The sequence below is a fragment of the Rhinopithecus roxellana genome, chromosome 6, assembly GCF_007565055.1.
Source record: "Rhinopithecus roxellana isolate Shanxi Qingling chromosome 6, ASM756505v1, whole genome shotgun sequence".
In the NCBI taxonomy this organism is placed as follows: domain Eukaryota; kingdom Metazoa; phylum Chordata; class Mammalia; order Primates; family Cercopithecidae; genus Rhinopithecus; species Rhinopithecus roxellana.
Genome location: NC_044554.1, coordinates 52,320,359 through 52,346,626, shown reverse-complemented (window position 1 = coordinate 52,346,626; position 26,268 = coordinate 52,320,359). Strand labels below are relative to the sequence as shown.

The 26,268-nt window shown below is 39.2% G+C and overlaps 1 protein-coding gene across 4 annotated transcripts in view; it reads right to left on the bottom strand.

Annotated features, from left to right (window-relative positions):
- Positions 1–465: 465 nt before the first annotated feature.
- The window catches only part of BRAF (B-Raf proto-oncogene, serine/threonine kinase), a 211,387-nt gene continuing 185,584 nt past the window's right edge, over positions 466–26,268 (bottom strand). The window contains exons 17-19 of one of the 4 annotated variants that reach the window (XM_010359812.2): positions 19,480–19,614; positions 13,633–13,786; positions 466–5,666 (exon numbers count right to left, since the gene is read on the bottom strand). In XM_010359812.2, coding sequence (XP_010358114.1) covers positions 5,644–5,666; positions 13,633–13,786; positions 19,480–19,614 — 312 coding nt within the window. In that variant the 3' untranslated portion in view covers positions 466–5,643. Of the gene's footprint in view, positions 5,667–10,600; positions 13,283–13,536; positions 13,787–19,479; positions 19,615–26,268 lie in introns of those variants that run through there. The other 3 variants (XM_030931930.1, XM_030931931.1, XR_004057859.1) reach the window with 3 other exon arrangements.

Here is a 26,268-nt window from a genome sequence, read left to right as displayed (position 1 = left end):
AACTGGTCAAGTCACTGTAATTATTCAAAACAGCTAAATAAACGTCAACATTTTAATAAAGCTGATTTAGTAATTCATAAAACCTAACAGTTGAAGTTGTGGATGTTAAATAAAAGTACTTTAATCACTCATTGAGTTGGGGACTAACTGCCCCATGCATATTTTTTTTTTTTTTTTTTTTTTTTTTTTGAGACGGAGTCTCGCTCTGTCGCCCGGGCTGGAGTGCAGTGGCCGGATCTCAGCTCACTGCAAGCTCCGCCTCCCGGGTTTACGCCATTCTCCTGCCTCAGCCTCCTGAGTAGCTGGGACTACAGGCGCCCGCCACCTCGCCCGGCTAGATTTTTGTATTTTTTTAGTAGAGACAGGGTTTCACCGTGTTAGCCAAGATGGTCTCGATCTCCTGACCTCGTGATCCGCCCGTCTCGGCCTCCCAAAGTGCTGGGATTACAGGCTTGAGCCACCGCGCCCGGCCTGCATTTTTTTTTTTTTTTAAAGCACTGTTACCTTAATTTAATTTAGGTGTTGGGTTTCTGTCCTTTTCTACCTTAAAAATACCTGATAGGAACTGTTAATTACCCTTTCCACAATTAACAAAAATTAGAATTGAATTTCAATTTAAATGTCTTTGCCTAAACAAAAGTGAAAATAGGTTATTTGAAAACAAAACAGAGCTTACTGTCTAGTGTACTAATAAACATCTTACCAATATTTTTATCAGAGCTAGCAACATGGACCACAGATACACTGGTGACTCCGCTCTCCTCTGGCCAAGCCACAAATCATCGCCTGGGGCAGACATGCTACAACCCTCCTCTGGGGTTCATCTACCAATGGGCATCAGTAATCCATCCCAGTACAACATTTCAAGGATGTGCTGGAGACAATACATGGACTTCCTCTTTCAATGGTGAGGAATGAAACAAGATACAAGAACCACACCATGGAATATGTTTTCTTTTACATCCAACGGCCAGGTCATAAAAGGACGCCTTGAGACCTCCACCCTGGCCCCGACAGTGCTTTGGGACAGGATGACTAACGCAGTCCAGCTTCATGTGCAAGCAAGTCCTGGGAAGAAATTTACATTTCAAACTCTGAAAAATCAGTGTCTAGGTTGGCAGCAGTACTCTGGAAACTGATAAAACCAAATTTGGTCCTGTATTTCAATTTCCCCTTCTAAGTTAATATATGATTGCTGCCCATCATACAGTACTTCAACCCTAAACTACAGCAATTTCTTGAAATTTCTGTCAACATTTCTGTTGTATAAAAGTTCCATGCTTTGAAGAGCTTATGGGAGTAGAAAAAGTTTCTCTAGAAATGTCACTGAACTATATTTTCAACCTAGTTGCTCTATGTGCTAAATATATCTGACTATACTAGGGATTATGTGCTTTAAAAAAATAATTTTGTTCACTGAAAATTTACCTGTGTGTTTTCTCATTGTTAAATGTGATTTTGGCTATAAACTCTTTAGTGCATTTACCTATGCAGTCTAAATTGCACTCTAAAAATTATTAACACAGCTGAGTTAAACCAGAGTGGCTGCTCTCTTCACAAATCACTGATTTCTGCTAAAATTTTAGCTTTTTTATTGCATCATGAAGGCACAGTAAGATCATTTGGCAAATTGTCAAGGTATTTTTCTAGAGCCTCACCTACACCATTTCGACACATGACCTGTAAGCTATTTGCTCTTCATACTCACAGTAAACCTTCCATCTCTGGCTATGGTGTTTATAGCCTAATGGTTGGAATCTGCTAGTCTCAAGGTGCTGGTATTCTAGCACTAACAATGCCAACTTGGACAAAGAAGACAATCTTGCAAAGAGAGTAACATTCTACCCTCTCAGCTGGGCAGTCTCTATGAATGCCTGTGCATGTGACAAAGCTGCAGCAAGCTCATTATGAGGACGTACTGTCTTGCCAAGCCTACTGAAAATTAAAATTACATCACTGTTAGTGAAGTGATACCACAGCTATTTAATTTCATGCAACTGACTCAAGGTTAAGATTCTGAAACGTACCCCTAAACCGGTTCTGGCACCACTTTCAACAACATTCAGATATTCTGAGCAACACATTTTTTTACAGTATTACTGCTTAAATGTATAATGCCCTTTAGGACAAAATGAGAGTGCTCAAATACAAGTACACAAAAAAGTTAAAATCTTAAATCATCGTCATGTTCTACAGCTCCTGACTTTTCATATTTTAAAATAAATAACTATTCATTACCTCATTCTGAGGAGGTAGTTTTTGAAGAGGTCACCTGAACCCTGCAATGTGGTTTCAAACTAAAGCTAGAGATGAGGTTTGCAAGCGGCTGGCAGGTGGATGTACAGTGGGGACAGGTGAGATCTGAGGAGGGTGTGCAGCAGCTCGCACTCCACCTGATGAATACAAGGTAACATCCTGCGATGAAAGTGCTGTCACTGCACCAAACCAGAAGCTAGGAAATATTTACAAAGTTTCAGGTTGACAGTGCTGCAGTCTTGAATTATTTCTTTATATACTGCTCCTTCTTCTCCAACACCAACATAAATATAGCATATATCATTTGTATGGGATTTTATCTTCTAGAATGCCCCAGTATGCCCTACTAGATCTCAAATACAGTCAGGGGTGGGATATTCAGGAACCAGAATGTGACAGCTAGACACAATCTTCTTTTAAGGTGCACATTAACAACAAATGATCACATTGAATTTTCTATTCACAAATCCGTTTTATAAACTACTTTTTTTGGTCAATATTATTTCAGTGGCAAAAGTCTAGGTCCTAGACTCTAACGATGAAAAAAGTCCATCAGGAATACTACACAGTTACAAATAGTCCTCTATAGTTGCTCTCAAATTTTTCAGAAGGCTTTACCTCTCCCTACCAAAAATAAAACACACTACAGAAGGCACTGCAGCCACTTTACAGACCAGACTGTTACACCCTTACAAGATGATCAGTGACGCAGCCACATACTGTCTATACAATTACTCATAAAGTGCTTTTCACAAATAAGGACTTCTTCCTCATTTTTAGGAGCTCAGTAAGTCTATCTGTTGTCTAGGCATCAACAAATAAAGCAGATAAAACACAAATAAAACCTATTTTCATGTCATTTGTAAACTAGAGACAAAACCTACTTCGTAGAAAAAGGAAGAAAAGAGAAGTTTAAGTATTTTATTTTTAAAGGTCTCTATAAAAATCTCAATATACTGAGCCTGGCTCCTGGGCACAGCTTCATTTGAGATCAAGTCTGCTCCCCTGTTCAAATGAGATACCAGCCTATTCTAAAATGCAAGGGAAGAAAAAGTGTATCACCCTGAATGTTGTTTAGGAAACTGAAATGCTAAGCTTCCTCCCTAATGGTACTGCCCCTGCCCCGCGGAGGCAGTCCTGGATCCAGGCTGCACACGTTCTGCCTCCTTGGCAGGATATGAAACACATCCTCTTGTTCAAGCCCAGGTCTCTCTACCTGCAGAAACTTGAAGCCAATCTTGGTAAAGGGAACACAGCCACATTTAAAAGCATCTAGAGATATATTTAAAAAGAAAAAAATAGCTAATGCTTTTCAAGAGAGGCAGTATTATGCACAATGTTCTTTAAATCAGCGTGAATTATTTTCACCTTTGCAGTTTCTGAATTTTGTAAGACACTGCCCTGTTGATGTAAAACTTAAAAACAATTTGCTTTTCAAACTGATGAATAACTTAAGGATCTTTTCCATTTTCCTAGCACAATCTTTTACAAGACAATGAACATTTCAATAGGTTTTCTTCTGAATACATGTATGTTAGCAAAAATCTAATGGTAGTGAGCTTTTAGTAAGCTGAAATACAGAGAGCAGGGCCTGGAGTTACAATCTGAAAATTTTAAATAACAATTTATAATTCCTTGATTTATTCTGGGTCTCGTTTCTTTCAAGTCCTTGGCTATAGCTTGGTTGGTCTGATTTGATTTACGTTCCTAAATTCTGAGTCTAGATTCCTGATAAGGGAGGTTTTCCATTAATTTGCCATTAATACAACTGCTTTCTTTGCTATGACTGTGATTGATATTACCCTTTAATAAAGGCCAATGGAAGCTATAACTAGGTTATATTTTCCATTTGTGCAAAGATAAAGATTTAGGTTCTTAATGAACGCCAGCTCCTTCTATAAAAACCACCGATGACAGGTTTCCCACACCCTCCCTCAGTCCTAATATCCCTAAAATTGCTCTATTCTCTGTCTGGGAATTCAGCTGCCAAACTGCCCAACCTTTTGAAGACCAGGCTTGGGAAAAAAGGAAGGAGGAGAATGAATGGAGACGCCACCATTTTTATTTTGTTGCATATTCTAGATAAAAGACTAGAAAGAAGATGTGGGATGTAGTGTTAGGAATCAGTTGGAAGAAACAATGAGATTATTAGCAAAGATGTTAGTGTGGATCCAGCAAGTACCATTAATTGAAAAATTATAAATATTTGTCATTATGCTAAGATTCCTTATATTTAGGTAGAGAAAAGGATAATGATCTTTCTTAAAAGTTGTTTATATAACAAAAATACAATTTTCAGGATATATAATTCTGGTGGGAAGTATTTTTTTTCCAATTCAATTAAATCTGAAAATTTTCTTTTTAATAAAAATATAAAAGAAACTCAGAAATTAAAACCTGTACCTTATATTTAAATTATCTAAATTTCTCACATTCAAAACTGTTATTAAGCAGTTTTGTGGGGTTTTAGTTAGATACTGCCATGGCATTTTGTGCCTTGGACAAAGTAGCCGCATAAGTAGTTGGTGACTGGAAGAGCATAGGAGGAAGATATAAACTGTATTTCCTGAGAATTTGCTACATTGTGGAGGAAACAAAAATCCCCAAATACTTATCTTCATTGCTGGACCCAATGAGAAGGAAGGCAATGTGTGCCAGCACTATCTAGCCTGCTTGGTTAGGCAGATACCTCAGTGAGCAAGGAAACAAAAGGCCAGAGACCCCGGAGGTCAGGAAGAAGATGCAGCATGCCCTTTTCCTCCATACCAAGATGCATCTACTCCTCACTGCTCAGCCTCCATTTAAATAAAATAGTTTCCTTTTGATAAAATTTGTCAAGGCCTGAACACACACCACACAGAAAGGGCAAGCTGCATTTTTGTTCCATCCCTCAGAAATTAACTGGTGGTCACTAGAGGAAAAAGCTCCACAACAAAATTCCAGAACAGGAAAGAGAACGATGCTTGGTGATTGAAACTGCCCCATCAGATGATCAGCCACAAATTGATCTGGTGGTTAGAAGGGCAAAGTTGACTGGCAGACTTTCCATAGCAAATCTCCCAAGCTGTAGCAGCAGTTTCTTTCCATCATGCCTGACCATCAAAAGGTCAGAATTCAGGGTCTCTCCTCTTTCTTCCCGGGACTGGGCAGACTTGTACGCTTGTGGTATTTTTGTTGAAGAAACATTGGCAGCAGAGAATTCTGGTTCCTAAAACATTCTTTCCTCTTTTGTTGGATGGGAAATTCCATTCTGTTCCACATCAGCTTATGCATTGGAAATTTTGTATCTTTAAAAAAAAATTTGAGGAACAGAACTGTGTTTTGATGTTAACAAATTGTACGAACACAAGACTTAAGAAATAAGAGCAGATGCTGCCATGATGGTGGCTACTTGAAGGCTGCAAATTCTCCTGTAGAGGGAGGACAAGAGCTAATTTTAAAAAAGTCATCTCAAATAACCTAGAGACACAGAAAAAGCCTCATTTGAGCTTCACTGAAAAGTGACTAGTTATATATTTCAAGTCAAGCAACAGCATTGCTAATTTAAAAGCTAAAATGGCTGAAACCCATGGAAGAACACAACATATATAGTATGCAGAACATGGTTCAGCTATATCAATTAAATAGCAAGTCTGCAGAGAGTTTCCCAGTTGGGTTTTATGTATCATGGTTCTGATCAAGCTGAAAACAGTTCCAATGAACAAAATTTCTCAGAAACTGAATGTAAAGTAGCAATGTTAATTTGTAGAATACTTCCACCCCTGAATTATCAACTCATTTTCACCTATCATATTATTATAATGCCACTATTAGGAAAAGAGAGGCAGTAATTATCCTCATTTTGCGAAAGATACAATTAAGAGGTCAAATGATTTATTCACATCACACGTTTGACAGAGAGAGAAAATCCAGACCTCCCGTTTTCTATTTAATTTCACCTTCAAACTAACAAAAAATTAAATATAGGCACATGTCACCGAACATAATTATCAGTATAAGGGATTCTTTAAACCACAAAGTACCTTTGTGATATCATGCTCCTATAGCTTAATGAATCTGGGGGCTTCATGCCATTATTTTTCTTTTCTTTCTTCTTCTTTTTTTTTTTTTTTTTTTTTTTTTTTGAGATGGAGTTTTGCTTTTGTCGCCCAGGCTGGAGTGCAATGGTGCGATCTCGGCTCACTGCAACCTCTGCCTCCTGGGTTCAAGTGATTCTCCTGCCTCAGCCTCCCAAGTAGCTGGGATTATAGGCACCCGCCACCAGGCCTGGCTAATTTTTGTATTTTTAGTAGAGATGGGGTTTCACCATGTTGGCCAGGCTGGGTCTCAAACTCTAGGTAATCTGCCTGCCTTGGCTTCCCAAAGTGTTGGGATTACAGGTGTGAGTTACTGCACCCGGCCGCCATTGTATTTCATCGACCATTTTGTCCATAGTTTCTACTTGTAACTAAAGGCCAGTTCCTGTTATACACACTATAGATAATTTCTAGGGATTAGTTAATAACTGACAATTATCAAAATTCAGTCAGCCATACCACTATTTTTCTTTTTTTTTTTTGAGACGGAGTCTCACTCTGTCACCCAGGCTGGAGTGCAGTGGCGTGATCTCGGCTCACTGCAAGCTCCGCCTCCTGGGTTCACGCCATTCTCCTGCCTCAGCCTCCCCAGCAGCTGGGACTACAGGCGCCCGCCACCACGCCCGGCTAATTTTTTTGTATTTTTAGTAGAGACGGGGGTTTCACCGTGTTAGCCAGGATGGTCTCGATCTCCCGACCTCGTGATCCGCCCGCCTCGGCCTCCCACAGTGCTGGGATTACAAGTGTGAGCCACCGCGCCTGGCCAGCCAGGCCACTATTTTTCAATAGCAGCTTCTGGTGAGGTTCCAAGCAATCACTTATATGAATATACCGTTTAAGTAATCCAGGAATTAACCTATCTAATTTCTGATTGCTATCAGATTCCAACTGGTTGCTAGCTAACGTTGGCACATCCCAACAAAGAGATTGCTAATGACTGGATGACTGAATCCTTAGCTTTGTAAGCTGATGGTACTAGTGACTGACTGAGTGCCTGATGCCTCACTGAACACTTTGTACACATCTGCATCCAATCCTCATAATAACAGTGTGAGGCAGATGCTATTACCTATATTATATTGATGAGGAAGCCAGGGTTTAGAGTGGTCAAGCAACTTGCCTGAGATCATATGCAAAAAATTGCAGAGATGGAATGCAAACCTAGGTGCTGACTCCAAGACCCAGTAGTCCCTAAACAACTTTCAACAATTAACACTTTGTTTCCCAATCTGAATACCACTACTAATGAACTGTAGATAGTCATAGTACCTCTTTCTATGCATGGATGCCTTTTAACAAGCAATTAACTAAGGTATTGTGAGTCCAAAGATCAAGAAAGGGTAAAAGAATTATTGTCTCATATTTAAAGTTAAAAGGTTTGGGGAATCTGGCACTGATTTTTTTTTTTTTTAAAGGCTAAATTAAATGACGAAGACCTTAGAGTAAAACATTTGGAGTATAATCATAGGAGGCTATTACGGTAACACACTCCAGAAATATACAAACATTCTTATTTTGTTGCTTACAGTTTGAGTACTTACAATTTTAAGGCTGCTATTTTTAGTGTTTTAATGTTTCTTTAAAGTGACTTGGCTGGGCGCGGTGGCTCAAGCCTGTAATCCCAGCACTTTGGGAGGCCAAGACGGGCGGATCACGAGGTCAGGAGATCGAGACCATCCTGGTCTACACGGTGAAACCCCATCTCTACTAAAAAAATACAAAAAACTAGCCGGGCGAGATGGCGGGCGCCTGTAGTCCCAGCTACTCGGGAGGCTGAGGCAGGAGAATGGCGTGAACCCAGGAGGCGGAGCTTGCAGTGAGCCGAGATCGTGCCACTGCACTCCAGCCTGGGCAACAGAGCGAGACTCTGTCTCAAAAAAAAAAAAAAAATAATAATAATAAAGTGACTTGCAACATTCTTATGAGTAATCATGTATCTAGCCGAATCCAAATTTCATTAAGGTCAATGTAAACATAAGATTTACAGAAAAGAAATCTTTATAAAAATGCCTAGAATTAATCTACTAAATAAAAAAAATCAGAAAATGATAATATCTAAGCCAAATCTTAGTATACCACATTAAAAAATACTTTAAAAAATCTTCAGCTAAGGTTGGGCATGGTGGTTCACGCCTGTAATCCCAGCACTTCAGGAGGCCGAGGCAGGAGGACTGCTTGAGCCCAGGACTTTGAGACCAGGTAGGGCAACATAGTGAGACCCTGTCTCTACAAAAAATAAATAAATAAATAAATAAATAAATACATAAATAAATAAATAAATATTTAAAAAAAATTAGTTGGATGTGGTGGCAAATGCATGTAGTCCCAGCTACCTAGGAGGCTGAAGTGGGAGGATCACTTGAGACCAGCAGGTTGAGGCTGCAGTGAGCCAGGATTATACCACTGCACTCCAGCCTGAGTAACGAAACCCTGTCTCGAAAACAAAACAAAACACACACACAACTTCAGATAATGTTTCCTATTCATTATAATAATTAGAAATTTCATTTTGTTGAAGTGTCATACTCCACAAACTTAAATATTAGTCTTAAAAATAAAAACCAGGCCGGCAAGGTTGCTCATGCCTGTAATCCCAGCACTTTGGGAGGCTGAGGTGGGTGGATCACCTGAGGTCAAGAGTTCAAGACCAGCCTGGCCAACATGGTGAAACTCTGTTTCTACTGGAAAAAAAAAAAAAAAAAAAATTATAGTCAGGTGTGGTGCCACATACCTGTAATTCCAGCTACTCAGGAAGTTGAGGCAGGAGAATCACTTGAACCCGGGAGGCAGAGGCTGCAGTTAGCTGAGATCACACCACTGCACTCCAGTCTGGGCAACAGAATGAGACTCTGTCTCAAAAACAAAAACAAAAATTACCAGGGCGTGGTGGTACTGCACCACTACACTCCAGACTGAATGACAGAGTGAGACTCTGTCTCCAAAAAAAAATTAAAACCAAACAACCGCACAAAGAACAAAGCAAACACTATCACTCTATCGAAAGTGTAGTGCTTCTAACAGAATGCAGTCCTTTTTATAGTCACACTTGGGATTGAGGGGAAAAAAAGAAAACAATCCATAGTTTAGGAATCAATAAAATAAGACTCTTAAAATGTTCCTAAAATCATGGAGAATTTAAGGAAAACATGGCAGTAACAGGTGATGAATCTGCTTTCAGAAAAAGTATCTTTTCTTAATGATTCCTTCTTGCCGATCTGGAAATCTCTACTATTCTACTTCCTACCCAATTTTATCTGAAGAGCCAACTCTGCTTGCGTGAAGTTATTTGAAGTGAAATACTTAGATACTCTGTGTCTTAAAAAATATCTTGGTATATTAATTAATAAAAAAATCAATTCGAGGCCAAATTGAAGCATTTTCTTTCCCCTTCTTTCAGGCTGAGGATAACTTAAGCTGCATTTTCAATTTCTTTTTTTGAGAGAGTCTTGCTCTATTACCCAGGCTGGAGTGCAGTGGTGCAGTCTTGGCTCACTGCAACCTCCGCCTCCTGGGTTCAAGCAATTCTTGTGCTTTAGCCTCCCAAGCAGCTAGATTACAGGTGCACACTACTATGCCCAGCTTTTTGTATTTTTAGTAGAGATGGGGGTTTCGCCATGTTGGCCAGGCTGGTCTCGAACTGGCCTCAAGTGATCTATCTGCCTCAGCCTCCCAAAGTGCTGGGATTACAGGTGTGAGCCACCACAACTGGCAATGCATTTTCAATTTAACTTTATTTAGGAATACAGCAGAGAACAACTGGGAAGAGTGAAAAAAAAAAAAAAAAAAAAAAGACCCTGTGATTTTAGACACCTCAAATGTCATGGTTTATGTGAAAGCTAAGGACTTTATTAACTAGTTTAAAAATATTACTCATTACCCTTTATTCCAGAATGGAGTACATTTTAATGGGCATTATACACAGAATTTGATACATTCCTTAAAGTATGTTATAAAAAATGTAACAGGTTACTTCTTACCCAAATTAATCACTACTTGACATTTAAGGAGAAAGTCAACCGCAGCCAGAGTAAATCCCCTCCTGACACTCTGTCATGACTTTCAAACAGTTTCTTTTTTCCTTTTCTTTTTTTTCGACAGGGTTTTGCTTTGTTGCCCAGGCTGGAGTGCAGTGGCATGATGAAGGCTCACAGCAGCCTCCGCCTCCCAGGTTCAAGCGATCCTCCCAGGTCAGCCTCCCAAGTGGCTGGGGCTACAGTTGTGCACCACTATACTTGGCTAATTTTTAAATTTTTTTGTAGAGACAGGGTTTTGCCATGTTGTCCAGACTGTTTCAAACTCCTGGGCTCATGTGATCTGCCCACCTTGGCCTCCAAAAGTGCTGGGATTACAGCATGAGCCACTACGCCTGGCCCAGGCAGTTTCAAAAGGATGGGAAACATTCTGGCATAGACACATTGGGTCTTTTAAATTCTTTGAGAAAACAGTCACAGGAGAGATGAAATATTTAATAAAGTAAAAAGTTCTACAGAAATGTCCCAAAATTTTCAATCAAGTAAGACTATAACTGATAAAATGTTTCTGTCATGAAGCACCATTTCATAGTATTTTTTAAAAAGGCACATAATGTTCTTAAACTAAGAGTGACTCACTTGAGAGAAAGGTTATTTAAGCTGGTATATTAAATAGCCAATGTTTTAGAGAGGACAATTTTAACTATTGGTTTAACTATTAGAGTTTAGTATCTAAATGGCTGGTATATGCCATCCAAGGGGCAGGAAGAAAATAAATAAAAAAGATTAAATGGCTAGTATAATGCCTGAAAATAAATACATTTATTTATTCACAGGAAGCACTTGATTACATCCTGTGATCCTGAAACTACTTAAAATCAAGAAGACAAATCTTTTTCCCTATCACTGATTAATAACTTTAAAAAGTTTTCCTTACTGAAGAAGGAAATCAACTTTAATTTAAAAAAAAAATGAGGGCTCAGGTTTCAGGAAAAAAGCAGTCACAAAAGAACAAATGTTCTTTTGTTTCAGCTACTTAGTCAAAGAGATTAACTCTACATATGGTTAGAAAAAATAATGTTTTTATTTGGAGAATATATTTAAAACTCAGTATAAAACAAAACCCAAGAACAAATACAATTAAACCTGAAAGGGAAACATTTAATTCTACTGCTTCCTATTTCTCCGTATCCGTATTAGCTAAACACGTCACCTGCCACATTTTTAATGTCCTTTCACTAACATTTCCGGTGGACCTAATTTAAAAGACAGAGTAGAATTACTCTGTGTTCCTTTGGAGGCGTGTTTTACTGGCTACAGAATGGAACAATGAATTTCTGAGTGGTTCTACAGAGCTTAGCCATGCCCCATTGCAAAGGAGACTAGTAAAGAAAGAAAGGAAAAGCGTCAGATGCAGACGATGGGAGCCTAGGCAGGATGGCACCAAGAAGAAAAAGAGAGTGAAGAATGAAAGGAAGAACAGTGAGGCAGATATGCTGGGAAATTCTAGAAGGAGCTCTATCAATAAAGATATCCCTTGACCTTGTGCCTCAAAATGGCCAAACCTTTGGAGCATTCCATAAAGTCAATTTTATAAAAACTTGGTTAGTTACATGCTTGTAGTCTTCTATTTGTGAATGAATAAAACTCTATCTTACAATTACTAATAATCATATTTTTAGTGCCACTGGAGGATTTAAAAATCATATACTTAGATATTTTCTAATAGTTACATTTCTTTATTCCTTAGTATCATTTTTTTAAAATATGAGAAATGTTCCTTTTCATTTTCTTAACTAAAGTCATGAATCAATTCTGAAATCATAATGGCATTACTTATCTTAAGCTACCCAAATGAGGGGCTAAAGGTTTGCCATAATTATTATTGAGTGGTTTCCTGGATGACATCTAACTATTCAAACAAAGAAAATGTTTCAAAAATTTATTTATGGGCACTTAAAAACTAAATTATCATTAATTTAAAGTCTTCTCAATTTACTTCTTTATTGACTTCAAGGAGGCATTCACACAGATGTCTGTTTACTGGAAGAACCTTGAATTACTGGCTACATTTAAAAATCATGACAAAACCAAATTGAGTAAGTGAAGATATAGTTAAGAGGCTGACAGTAAGTAGAGATGGCCAAATCTTTGACAAGACCACGTGCTGTTGCTTTCTATAAAGGATTCCCTCTGAATCACAGTAAGAATACACTGACCACCACATTACAGTCATTTTCTACACAACAATCTATAAGTATTAAAGAACCCTAACAAATACTTCATACCATGGAATGCAAAAAGGAGAAAAGCATTCATTCATCATAAGTAGAATCTTGCTGGGCAAAGAATATAAGGAGGACAGAACATGAGACATAATGATAAAGTGATTGCTAAAATACGTATCATTGAGAGGTAAGAATAATCTAATAACAACTTAAAAAAATCTATTACCTGGTGTTTGGCAACCAGAGGTATCTCAAAGAAAAACACACCTAAAAGTTCTCACAGAATTCTGTGAAGATTTTTTGTAGGGGAGGGACTGGGTATGAAGGGAGCAATGCATTTGCAATGAAATTTGACTTCTACATGAGCAAGACATCCTTAATGTATTAAAAAAAAAAAAAGCTATTTAAAAGAAACTCCAATTTATAACATTTTCCTGCTAAAAATCCAAAGTTAAGACATTTTACTCATGTCAAACATACCACTCCTTAGCAATATTTTTGGTCACCTGCACTCAAAATTTATAAAAAGAAACTTAGTTTATTGCTTCAAGGAAATAAAGGACATCCACATTTTCCGAATTGTTATAAGTTACAGTATTAATAATAATTATTATTAAATTCTACTGACTTCCTAAATTAGATCTGCTCAGTTTGCCTTATCTAACCTAGGCTAACCGACTGCCAACTTCTCACCTGCAAACACAGGCACTGGTAGGGTCTTCTTCTGGAGTACCTAGTGGACATGTGGTAGCTGGTAACAAAAGTTGCATGAGAAACTGAAGTTTAATACTTAAAATGATCAAGTGAACGAAACAAACCCGGAACAGAAAGTAAAGCCTCTAGAAGAGGCTCTGCCAATTTTTAGCAATGTCTATATATTTTAACCCTTGGATGTTAAAAATCCAACGTTAAGTATAAATTTTAGTTTGGGGAAAAATTATACCTAGTCTTTAACCACACAAGTGTTCTTTGGTTCACCTTAAAAAAAAAGAATGTTTTATTCAATTTAACATATAAGCAAACATATGTTCATTTATTTTCCTTTTGTTGCTACTCTCCTGAACTCTCTCATTCATTTATTTCAGTGGACAGGAAACGCACCATATCCCCCTGCCTGGATGGGTGTTTTTGGAGAAGCACAAGCATATAGACTAAAATCCTCTGTTTGGAAACCAGCCCGATTCAAGGAGGGTTCTGATGCACTGCGGTGAATTTTTGGCAATGAGCGGGCCAGCAGCTCAATAGAGGCGAGAATCTACAAAAAAAAAAAAAAAAAAAAAAGAAAAAAGAAAAAAGAAAGAAAAAAAGAAAAAAAGGAAAAGAAAAAACAGAAAGAAGAATGAAAATCTGTGTGGTATAAATCTTTTAAGAGTCCCATCACACTTTACAAGAAAGCACCTGAAATCTTACATTGTTTTCAGTATTGTCATAAATGCTTGGGAAAATATTTGTAAAGAACTGGTATTTTTTCTTAAGAAGAAACTATCACTGTAAATTAAATGGGGAGAAGAATTCTTAGTCAGCTTTTATTTATATTTTAGATCATTTGTTAGTCTTGAAACAGTAAATAATAAAAATTTAAAACCAATTTTACACCTTTTTGTTACAGATCACAAGTCTCTGTTGGGAAGAAGATGGAGTATAAATAAGTAAAGCACTATATGACTATCTCCTAACAGAACTATCACAGCTACTTGCCCTTTAAAGAAACCTAGCAATGGGAAATGTTTTACATACACCTAATGAAAAGCAGAACCCCATGGACCCAGAGTGCTAGTAGCACATGAGAAATGACAGGTGACAACCCAAGAGCAAAGAGAGGAGAACTCGACAAATAGACCCCAATACATAAAATGCAGAAATTCACAATTTTAAGGTACAAAGAAACAGGTTATAATCCTTGAAGGCATACAGCATGATAATGCACGTTCGTAATCATGAAATATGTGTTTAAAGGGCTTGGCATAAAGTCTGGCCTATAATAAGCACTCAATAAAACTTTAGCAGCTATTATTATTACTTTTGTTATTGTCCTGAGGTATCAATTTTTTTTTTTTTTTTTTTTTGAGAGGGAGTCTCGCTCTTGTTGCCCAGGCTGGAGTGCAGTGGCACAATCTCAGCTCACTGCAACCTCCGCCTCCTGGGTTCAAGCGATTCTCCTGCCTCCACCTCCCGAGTAGCTGGGATTACAGGTGTCCACCACCACGCCCAGCTAAATTTTTGTATTTTCAGTAGAGACAGCGTTTCACCATGTTGGCCAGGTTGGTCTCAAACTCCTGATCTCAGGTGATCTGCCTGCCTCAGCCTCCCAAAGGGCGGGGATTACAGACAACAGCCATCACACCTGGCTGAAAATTGTTTTTAAAAGTTAAACTTTTATTTTTAAAAAAGTAATCTTTATGATGATTAATGTAAGACAAAGAAGTAAGCAGTTGCAAAAAATTTTAAATCCCAAGTATAACGTGCAAATAAGAATTAAAATACTAGAGAATTAAGAGTATAAGGCTCTCAAATCCTGCTCTCCAGGGATAACCACTGTTAGAATCTATACTTTCTTCTGTACCGTTTTTTTTGAGACTGAGTCTCACTCTGTTGTCCAGGCTGGAGTGCAGTGGCACAGTCGCAGCTCACTGCAACCTCTGCCTCCCAGGTTTAAGCGATTCTCCTGTCTCAGCCTCCCGAGTAGCTGGGATCACAGGCATGTGCCACCAAGCCCGGCTAATTTTGTATTTTTAGTAGAGACAGGTTTCACCATGTTGCCCAGGCTGGTCTCGAACTCCTGACCTCAAGTGATCCACCCACCTTGGCCTCCCAAAGTGCTGGGATTACAGGTGTGAGTCACTTGCACCTGGCCTCTTCAGCACCTTTTTTTTTTTTTTTTTCTTATTTGAGACGGAGTCTTGCTCTGTCGCCCGGGCTGGAGTGCAGTGGCCGGATCTCAGCTCACTGCAAGCTCCGCCTCCCAGGTTTATGCCATTCTCCTGCCTCAGCCTCCCGAGTAGCTGGGACTACAGGCGCCCGCCACCTCGCCCGGCTATTTTGTATTTTTAGTAGAGACGGGGTTTCACCGTGTTAGCCAGGATGGTCTCGATCTCCTGACCTTGTGATCCGCCCGTCTCGGCCTCCCAAAGTACTGGGATTACAGGCTTGAGCCACCACGCCCGGCCTTCTTTTTTTATGTATAAAAATACATATATGAAAACAGAGCCCACCTGTACAACATTTTTTTTTTTTTTTTGAGACAGAATTTCACTCTCGTTGCCCAGGCTGGAGTGCAATGGCGCAATCTCGGCTCACCACAACCTCCACCTCCTGGGTTCAAATGATTTTCCTGCCCCAGTCTCCCGAGTAGCTGGGATTACAGGCATGTGCCACCATGCCCGGCTAATTTTGTATTCTTAGTAGAGTCAGGGTTTCTCCATGTTGGTCAGGCTGGTCTCGAACTCCCAACCTTAGGTGATCCGCCTGCTTTGGCCTCCCAAAGAGCTGGGATTACAGGTGTGAGCCACCGCGCCTGGCCTCTGTACAACCTTTTAAAGTGGTTATCAGCCTGGGCACTGGGGCTCATGCCTGTAATCCCAGCACTTTGGGAGGCTGAGGGCAGAGGATCGCCTGAGTCCAGGAGTTAAAGACCAGCCTAGGCAACATAGTGAGAATCCATCTCTACAACCACCACCACCACCACCACCACCACCACCACCACCACCACCACCACCACCAGAAATTAGCTGGGTGTGGTGATGGGCACCTGCAGTCCCAGCTACTTAGGAGGCTGAGGTGAGAGGATCGCTTGAGCCCAGGAGTTTGAGGCTGCAGTGGGCTATGATCATATTACTGCACTCCAGCCTGGGCAACAGAACAGGCTCTGCCTATTTAAAAAAAAAAAAAAAAAGAGTATCATACTACATTTTGTTTTCTGTCTTGTTTTCTTTTTCTCTCACCAATATCTTTGTCATCAATACAAAACTAACTTAATCTTAATGTCTTTTTCTTATTACAGTAAACATTCTTATATATATCTGAATACTTATGAAATAGGTTACATAGCACAGATTTTTAGAAGTACTTTTAATTTATGGATTCTACCAAGTTCTTCCAAAATGGTGCCTCCCACCAAACCTTTAAAATTTTAGAAAGAATGCTCTTCCTCACTTCCCAACATTGTTCCCAGTGCTGGATATTACCAACCTGAGAGGCAAAATTAAAATATATTTCACTGCTGTGTGTCTTTGCATTTTACTGACCTCTATGGACATCTTTACACCTTTCCCTAAATTCATTCACCATTTGTATTTATTATGTGAATCACCTGTTCATATTCCCTTTGCCCATTTTCTATTGTTTTTTACTTATTGATTTGAAGGAGTCTTTGTATATTATAAACATTTACTTTTGTTATATATGCTACAATTATTCTCTTTAGCTTTCAATGTTATTTTTCTATATAGAAGTTTAAACATTTTTAATGTACTCACATCTGCTAATTTTTTCCTTCTGAATTTTGTCTATTAAGGAAGGCTTTCCTACCTCAAAACTATAAAAATGATTTCATATTTTATATTTTTTAAAATATATAGATCTTTAGCCATCTAAAATTTATGTGGCACATAACACTATGGTGTGAAAAGATATCCTGTAACAAAAATTTTAAAATAACACTTAAAAGGGACAGCCTCCAATAATCTGAAAAGTTCACATATGTACTTCAGTTTTTGAAACCATGTAATTAATGAAATGTTATATTCAGAAGTATGAGCTAAGCATTTTGCCCCTTTTAATATCATTTTAAAAGTAGGCCTAAGGATGTACTTTGCATTATTAATGTCAATCAAACATGCTAAGTAAAAACCCGAGCACCGTGATGTGAAAAAGGGAACATGGGAGAGGGTCATGCTGAAGCTGGTCAGCAGCACTGGTCTCTCACCAGGACAGTCTCAACTCAGAGGTTTCCTGACTTAGAGAAACAACAACAAAAAAAAAAACTCTTCCTCAAAGGAACAGTAACTTTGAACCCTGAAAAATGAAACTTATATCTACCCACCGAACCACTTAGCTTTCCCTTTCTTCTCTTAGGCAACACCCTGAGAGACTTGTTAAAAACCATCAATTTTACCTTCTTTCATTCTTTAGAGAAGAACAACGTTTTTTAGATTTAAAAATAAAGGACGAGTGAATCTCATTCCAGTAACAGTGACTTCTGAGTTACCTAGCTAGGACTGGGTATTCGAAGGCCTGAGAGTTCATAAATGAACACTCCAGTAATTAGGGTAGCAGGGTTACTATGGGAAACAGCACTTCCCACTTGAAACTGTACTGATTCATGAAGGCATATTTATCCAGTGTTATCAGGAGCTCCCTAAGTATCAGAAAACATTGCATTTATATTACAATATCTACTACAGCTAAACTCTTGTAAGCTAGTTGAGGTATTTAGATTTTTTTTTTTTTTGAGACAGTCTCATTCTGTCACCCTGGCTGGAGTGCAGTAGCATCATCTCAGCTCATTGCAATCTCCACCTCCTGGGTTCAGGCGACTCTCATGTCTTAGTCTCCTGAGTGGCTGGGATCACAGGCTCCTGCCACCATCCCTAACTAATTTTTGTATTTTTAGTAGAGACGGGGTTTCGCCACATTGGCCAGGCTGGTCTTGAACTCCTGACCTCAAGTGATCTGCCTGCCTTGGCCTCCAAAAATGTTGGGATTACAGGCATGAGTCACCACGCCTGGCCTTAGTTACAGTTCTTTCTAAGACTTATTAATTTAAGGCTTTATCCAACATGGAGAGAAAAAAAAAAGCAATGAGTTATCAAGAATGAGGTGAAGGCAGGCTGAGCTGACAACTGCCTTATTGCCTCTTCTTTTCTCTGCACCAGGCAGAAATGCCCCTCAAAAAGACCTAGTATTAAAGGAAAGCTTCAATCTGTTTACCACCAAGAGGAAATAAAGCAGTGCTTCACAAAATGTGGTCTGTGGACCACCAGGGGACCCATGAGGTCAACACTATTTTTGTAATAACAATAAGATATCATTTGCCTTTTTTACTGTCAACTGTTTTACAAGCGTTAAGTAGAGTTTTTATGGATGACATGATGTGAGATATTGCAATGTGAGTGCAAAAGCTGAGAATCCAGCTATCTTCTTTTTGCAAAGGGATTTGCAAAAAAAGTAAAACAATGCAACTCCTCACTAATTTTTTTCTCTTAGATAATAGAACTGTTTTTTCCTAAATATTATTTAAGATACTGGTTTATTATGTTTAATTCATAAATTTTTAAAAACATAGTTTTAATTTGTAATAAGGTAATTAAAACTTACATAAACAAAAGCTATTTGCGGGGGCAGGGGCAGTCTTCGATAATTTTTAAACATGTAAAAGAATTCAAAGACAGAGAAGTCTGAGAACTGATGGACAAATGCAAAGTCTTTCTGAATATTTTGTATTGGGACCCGAAATTTCTAGGTGTACCACTGCTCAACCCTCATGAAACCATCTTTTTTTTTTTTTTTTTTTTTTTTTTTTTGAGGTGGAGTCTCACTCTGTCACCCGGACTGGAGTGCAGTGGCCAGATCTCAGCTCACTGCAAGCTCCGCCTCCCGGGTTCACGCCATTCTCCTGCCTCAGCCTCCCGAGTAGCTGGGACTACAGGCGCCCGCCACCTTGCCCGGCTAGTTTTTTGTATTTTTAGTAGAGACGGGGTTTCACCGTGTTAGCCAGGATGGTCTCAATCTCCTGACCTCGTGATCCGCCCGTCTCGGCCTCCCAAAGTGCTGGGATTACAGGCGTGAGCCACCGCGCCCGGCCGAAACCATCTTAAGATGTTTACTTGTCTGGAGTCTGCACATAGAATCCAAACTCACGAAATACAGACTGTGTGCCCAAAAAAGTACTCAGAAATCTGTCTATGAATGTTAGTCTGTTCTTTTGGATAGTATGAAGCTTTTTCTTACTTGGGGAAAGAGTGGTCTTTCATCTCTTTTCTTTTTGAGGCACTCTGCCATTAATCTCTTCATGGCTTTTGGACAGTTACTCCGTACCTTACTGAGATCTGGAGATAGGTATCCTCGTCCCACCATAAAAATTATCTGGAGAGAGAAAAAAAAGGGAAATAATTCAACCTTGTAGATATGTTGAAAAATATACTTCATATTCACTGAAAACACAATAAGCTGTACATTTACATCTTATGATGTATGATGTATGTACTACACCTCAATAAAAAGTTTTAAAAAACCAATGCTACATCATAGATTGTAGGGAACCCACAAAAGGAGCTGCAAGCTCAAATCTTTATGATCCCTGGACTGTGGCAAAGGTTCTCTAATTGCTCCCCTGCTTTCGGTCTCTCCTTATCTAGTCCATTTTCCCAATCACAGGGTAACCATCTAAAACAGATCTGACAGTGTCTCTTCTTTACTTTAAAAAAGAAAAAAAATTATTCAGCACATCTTGTTGTTGGATATTGTGGTAAGTCCTTTACATATGTGTAGGGAAAACCAAAAAGGCTAACATTTTAGCAGTTTTTTTGGCATCTGTATCTTAAGCCCTTTTATTGTGGAAATGCTAATGGACCACTTGGTTATACAAACCAGAGCCTCCCCCAGAGGAGAGAAGGGGAAGCCAGCAGGAGCTAAAATCTGTTTAATGAAATAAAAAAGGCTTGTCTTCTCTGGATTCGGAGATTTACAATTTTTTCTAATTTCTTAATTTCCTAATATTTTGCCTCTTTTGAGGGCAGGCAGGGATAGATATTAGGAGTCTTGGGACTTAGGGAGGACAGCCTGAGAGAAGGGCTTTTGGTCTTAGAGGGAATAGGTGCAACAGGTGCAGAGTAGAGGGTAAAGTGGATTGAAAGCCCGTAAGAGATCTCTGCTACAGGGGAGAGCTGCAGAGCTGATGAATTTAAAAATGGCCAAGCTTGATACATTGTATTATTTCCTGTTTGGTGCTGTAATGACCCTTGTTTAACTGCCAGGCATTAGTAAAGCTTTGATTGCAATGTGGTCTCTATACAGTAGAGGTTAAAGGATGAACCTTGGAAAGAGATACTGAATTGAAGGGAGTACAGTTTTCTTTCACAATGCCCCCTACTGAAGCTACACCATCATAACATCATCATTTTAATGGAAGACAGCAGTCTTAGAATACTGGGGGTAACCTGGAGTAATACCTTGGAGCAACAGGTGATAAGCAACAGCCAGGAGAATGTAAAGCACTTCAAACAGGGGTCTTCAAAGTTGAGAGAAAGGATCTGGAGTGCTTATAGTCATATATTATGGACAGCAATTCAGGTATTCTTACCTGGCTATCAATGGAAAAGGTAGCCCCGAAAGGCCAAAAAACTTGGATAGTATTAAATCATCTAATTTAATACTCAAAAATGAATTCTACAAGGGTGGTGTTGACCCCGTTTTACAGATAAGGAATCCAAAGCTCAAATAAATTAAGTAACTTGCCCGAGATAATATAGTTAAGTAAGTAACAGAGGATTTGTAGAGAAGACTATCCCAACACGACGCCACTTTTAACTTTTTTATTGCCGCTGCTCCTACTGTGCTCGTAATGCCCTCCCTCACCCCTTCGCCATCTACCTGAAATCCAGATGAATCAAGGCCTAACTGAAAGGTAACCATGCTTATCATACCTTTCTTTACACACCTAGAAGTAATAATGGTCCTTCTTCCCACCACTAGCTGTGATGATCATTTACTGCCTTGTGTGGTTATTAATCTTTTTGTGATATGTTTCTTATCTAAGTTCTCCAATGAGACTATAGGTGCTCGGGCAGAGAGATTGTGACTCATACATATGTATTTCTAAAAAATTCTTAAAGAAGCCAGGCTTGGTGGCTCACACCTGTAATCCCAGCACTTTGGGAGGCCGAGGAGGGTGGATCATGAGGTCTAGGAGTTCAAGACCAGCCTGGCCAAGATGATGTAACCTTGTCTCTACTAAAAATATAAAAATTAGCTGGGCATGGCAGCGTGTGCCTGTAGTCCCAGCTCCGTGGGAGGCTGAGGCCAGGAACTGCTTGAACCCAAAAGGCAGAGGTTGCAGTGAGCTGAGATTGTGCCACTGCACTCCAGCCTGGGCAACAGAGCCAGACTGTCTCAAAAAAAAAAAAAAAAAAAAAAAAAAACCTCAAAAAATATCTATAACACCACTACCTCCAGTATTTAACATAACCTTGTGGACACAAGAGGTTTTCAATGTTTAAGTTAACTATTCATTAAGTGCGTGATAACTTTTTGCTAGTTGATTAGCCATGTCATATGTCCGTAGACTTTAAATTAGGGTCAAGTATCCCTGGGGTTACAGGAAGGCTTTGTCAAAGGTATATACACATGGTGGGTTTTTTTTTTTTTTTTTAATTTGAGACAGAGTCTTGCTCTGTTGCCCAGGCTGGAGTGCAGTGGTATGATCTCAGCTCACTGCAACCTCCCTCTCCTGGGTTCAAGAGATTCTCCTGCCTCAGCCTCCCCAGGAGCTGGATTATAGGTACACACCACCATGCCCAACTAATGTTTGTATTTTTTTAGTAGAGATGGGGTTTCACCATGTTGGCCAGGCTAGTCTTGAACTCCAGACCTTATGTGATCCACCTGCCTCAGCCTCCCAAAGTGCTGGGGTTACAGGCGTGAGCCACCACGCCCAGCCAACGTGGTCATTTTAAGGGAATTAATTTCTACAACTATCAACTTACTGGCATCCCCTTTGAAAAAAGTGATTTGCCAGAGAACCACTCAAGTGGAAGTGTAACACTTATCTTCCTTTCTCATTTTCCTGTTATAACTGCCCTTCTACCACTTTACAAAAGGCACACCTTTTACGCATATGTAACCTAACTATAGTATACATTGTCCCAGGGTATAAAAACCTCTGGGGCAACAAAGAAACATTTCTAAATACTGGTGTCGAACTGGGCTCCAACGAATGGGAAACAAGTCTGTTGGTTTTCAACTCTTTACTTTCAAAAATATTAATTGAAATGTCAGCTGAGCTTTTAAAACATTTTTTAATGACAAGTTACTAAGTACATTTTGGTACATTATAGGAATGAGCTCAAATGATTGAATGATATAGTATGTGGTAAAGAATTAACCGTGCTCAAAGAGAGCTAGCCTTTCCTCCTGGCTCCTGGGAGGTAATCACTAAGCCCTTGAAATGTCCTGCCTGATAAGAGTGTCTGTTTATTTGGGGGCCATGGGCCATGCCAGATAGTCTATGCTAACAATGTGATTTATAGAGGGCTCTGGGTCATGTGGCATCAGCTTGACCTCTGCAGGAGCTGGAAACTAAGGTCAGCCCCCAGGTGATTAATCATATCTATGTGACTGAACCCCAATAAAAACTCTAGACTCCAAGGCTCAGGTGAGCTTCCCTGGTTGGCAACAATCCATGTGTGTTGTCATACATTGCTACTGGAAGATCTGTCCACAACTCCACTGGGAGAGGGTGACAGGAAGCTCCAACAAGAACGCTCCTGAATTCTGTCCTATGGGTCTCTTCCCTTGTTAATTTTAATCTGTATTCTTTCATTGTAATAAACTGTAACTGTGAATTTAACAGCTGTCAGTGAGTCTTGAGCAGCTTTCAGTGAGTTTTCAGTGAGTCCTTTTAACAAACCTGAAGCTGGTCTTGGGGACCACTAAACTCTGCATGTGGCTACAACAAAACTCCTGCCTTTGTCATCTTCTTATAATTTAGATAAAATTTCTCAGTATTTACCTCTTTAAAAATGAAATATGGAAAGAATCAATACTAAGTCTTAGTATCTAGTGTCCTAGCAAAAAAGCTGTATTTATCCACAGATACATACATTAATTGAAGGGAAAAGAAAAGCCCCATGTCATTAAGATTCATATTTCCAATATAATTTTACCTTCTATGTTTCCATATATCAAAACTTAAATGCTACTTTCATCAGTTATATATTACTTGCAACAAAAACGTAATTCAGAATTAAAAAAATTACTAATCAGATCTTGAAGTAACAATTTTGTAAAATTCTAAATTTAAACTTATATACATATTTTTATTGCAGAGATGTAATTTAGGTAATCAATAAAAGGCTTTAAAACATACAGATGTTACATTAGGATGAATTTCTGTGAGAAACAATACAAATAGTTTGAAGAGAAAAAAGGAACCAAGTAAAACTTCCAGAAATTAATGAAGAGCTTCAGTATTTTTAATAGGCATAAAATCAGTATGGTTTTTAGATTCTGATGCATATATTTCAAAAAGAGGGATATATATATATATATATATATATGTATATGTATATCTAAGATAGTAGTCTTATTTTAAAATGTTAATAGAATATACTGGAAATTACATTCTTTGCAATTATTTAAACTTAAGATAAAAACTTTTAGATGCCAACTTAAAAAATACACAAGGAGATACATAGTTTTTCAAGAGTCTTTCAGGAGGAATGTGAGAAAAAAAAATCAAAGACAACTCTCATGTTTTTATACATCCCACAGAATTTAGTTAGTGCAGAGCACAAAGCAGGCAGCTTTCAGTATCTGCTGGGGTGCGGTGCAGAGGCTGACTGATGAAGAAACAGAAAGAAGAAAAAAGGGAAAGTTTTTCCTGGATGTTATTCATGGACAGAAGATTCATGTGGCACATACACAACGAAACCAATACTTTGGCTTGAAATTCTGGGACTGATTCTTCATACTTTCAATCCACACTCAGTACTCCTGGTGTCTCGACCCTGTCATTCACTCCATGGTATTACTGGAGCTCATGTCTGCTCATTTTCAGTATCACCCCCAGCAGGGCCTCAAAAGAACTGCACATGCCATTGAGAGCACAGCCTGTGTTTTGTTTTATTCATTTTGAATCCTTCTATATTCCACAGTGCTTTGTATATAGTTGGTATTGAAAACATTTTCTATTAAAATAATTTGCCTGTTGATAAGAGACTAGTACTTAGTTCCTGTTTCTTCAGATCTTGTGCTTAGAACCTAGCCACCATGCTGTGAGAAAGACCAATGAAGAGGTCCTCGAAGACCTGCGAAGAGGTCCGCAAGGAAAGGCTCATGTGGAGAATAACTGAGCTTCTGGCTTCTAGCTAGCACCAACTTGCCAGATACGTGAATGAGCCACTTTCGAGTAGATCCTTTTAACACCCAGTAAATCTACTCTAGTCAATATGGTGTGAAACTGGTAAGAACTTTCCTCACTGAGAACAGCCCAACCTACAGATTCATATTTTAAGCTACTACATTCTGGGTGGTTTGTTATGCAGCAATTATAACTGGAATACACTTGAAATAACGGATATATACTATCTATTCTTCTAAGAAGACATAGCACTTCTGCTCCAAGAAAAGAAAGCCATAAAGGTATAGTCAATATACCTAGCTTAAGTGAGCACATTATTAATCCCAACTTAAAAGAGAAAGTGCACTGAAGGAGGGAAGAACAGGGTGATTAGAGAGAAGAATGTTGGAATGATAAAGAAGAGTTGGGGGATGACAAAGTGATATCCCAGACTTTTAGTACTAGGGTGAATAAAGGTAAAAAGGCATACCGCTTTGCAAAGAGCTAAGATACCTATTTTAGAAAAGAATCTGATTTTTGAAGCTGGAAGAAATTCTTTAGCCAAATTCCCTTATTTTGGGGGTAACTGAAAAAAGAAAAAAGGCCAGGTGCAGTGGCTCACGCCTGTAATCCCAGCACTTTGGGAGGCCAACGCAGGCAGATCATCAGGTCGGGAGTTCGAGACCAGCCTGACCAGCATGGTGAAACCTCCGTCTCTACCAAAAATACAAAAAAATTAGTTGGGCGGCCGGGCGCGGTGGCTCAACCCTGTAATCCCAGCACTTTGGGAGGCCGAGATGGGCGGATCACGAGGTCAGGAGATCGAGACCATCCTGGCTAACATGGTGAAACCCCGTCTCTACTAAAAACTACAAAAAACTAGCCGGGCGAGGTGGCAGCGCCTGTAGTCCCAGCTACTCGGGAGGCTGAGGCAGGAGAATGGTGTAAACCCGGGAGGCGGAGCTTGCAGTGAGCTGAGATCCGGCCACAGCACTCCAGCCTGGGTGACAGAGCGAGACTCCGTCTCAAAAAAAAAAAAAAAAAAAAAAAAAAAAAAAAAAAAAAAAAAAAAAAAAAAATTAGTTGGGCATAGTGGTGCACGCCTGTAATCCCAGCTACTCGAGAGGATGAGACAGAAGAATCACTGAACCCAGGAGGCAGAGGTCGCAGTGAGCCGAGATCAGGCCACTGCATTCCAGCCTGGGCAACAGAGCAAGACTCCGTCTTGGGGAAAAAAAAAAAAAAGAAAAAAGAAAAAAGGAAAAAAAAGATACCCAGAGAGGTAGGTAGACCAGTCTATCTACCTGAGTCCAAGACCTGCCATTACATCACACTGTTTTACCAGCTGTGCTCTGAATTTACAGGCAAAATCTGCCACCTCAGACTATGGGCATGAGAGTCTAGGGGAATGGTATTCACATTGCATAGTAAAGAATATTCCTGGATTCTTAAACAGAAGACTAATCTGAGAGCCATGGAGATCCAAGTATTACAGACAGCAAAAGAAAAATCAAAGGATGAATGGAACAGTACCTAGGACAACTTCATTGAGGATGGCCAGAGTTAACTCTTCAAAATGTGGAGTTTCATAGAAAGTACTATTTGACAAAAGTAGACTAGAGGGTAATGAAGCAGAATGGGGGTAGTTGTAAGAGGACATCATTCTTTTACCTCCTCCTTCT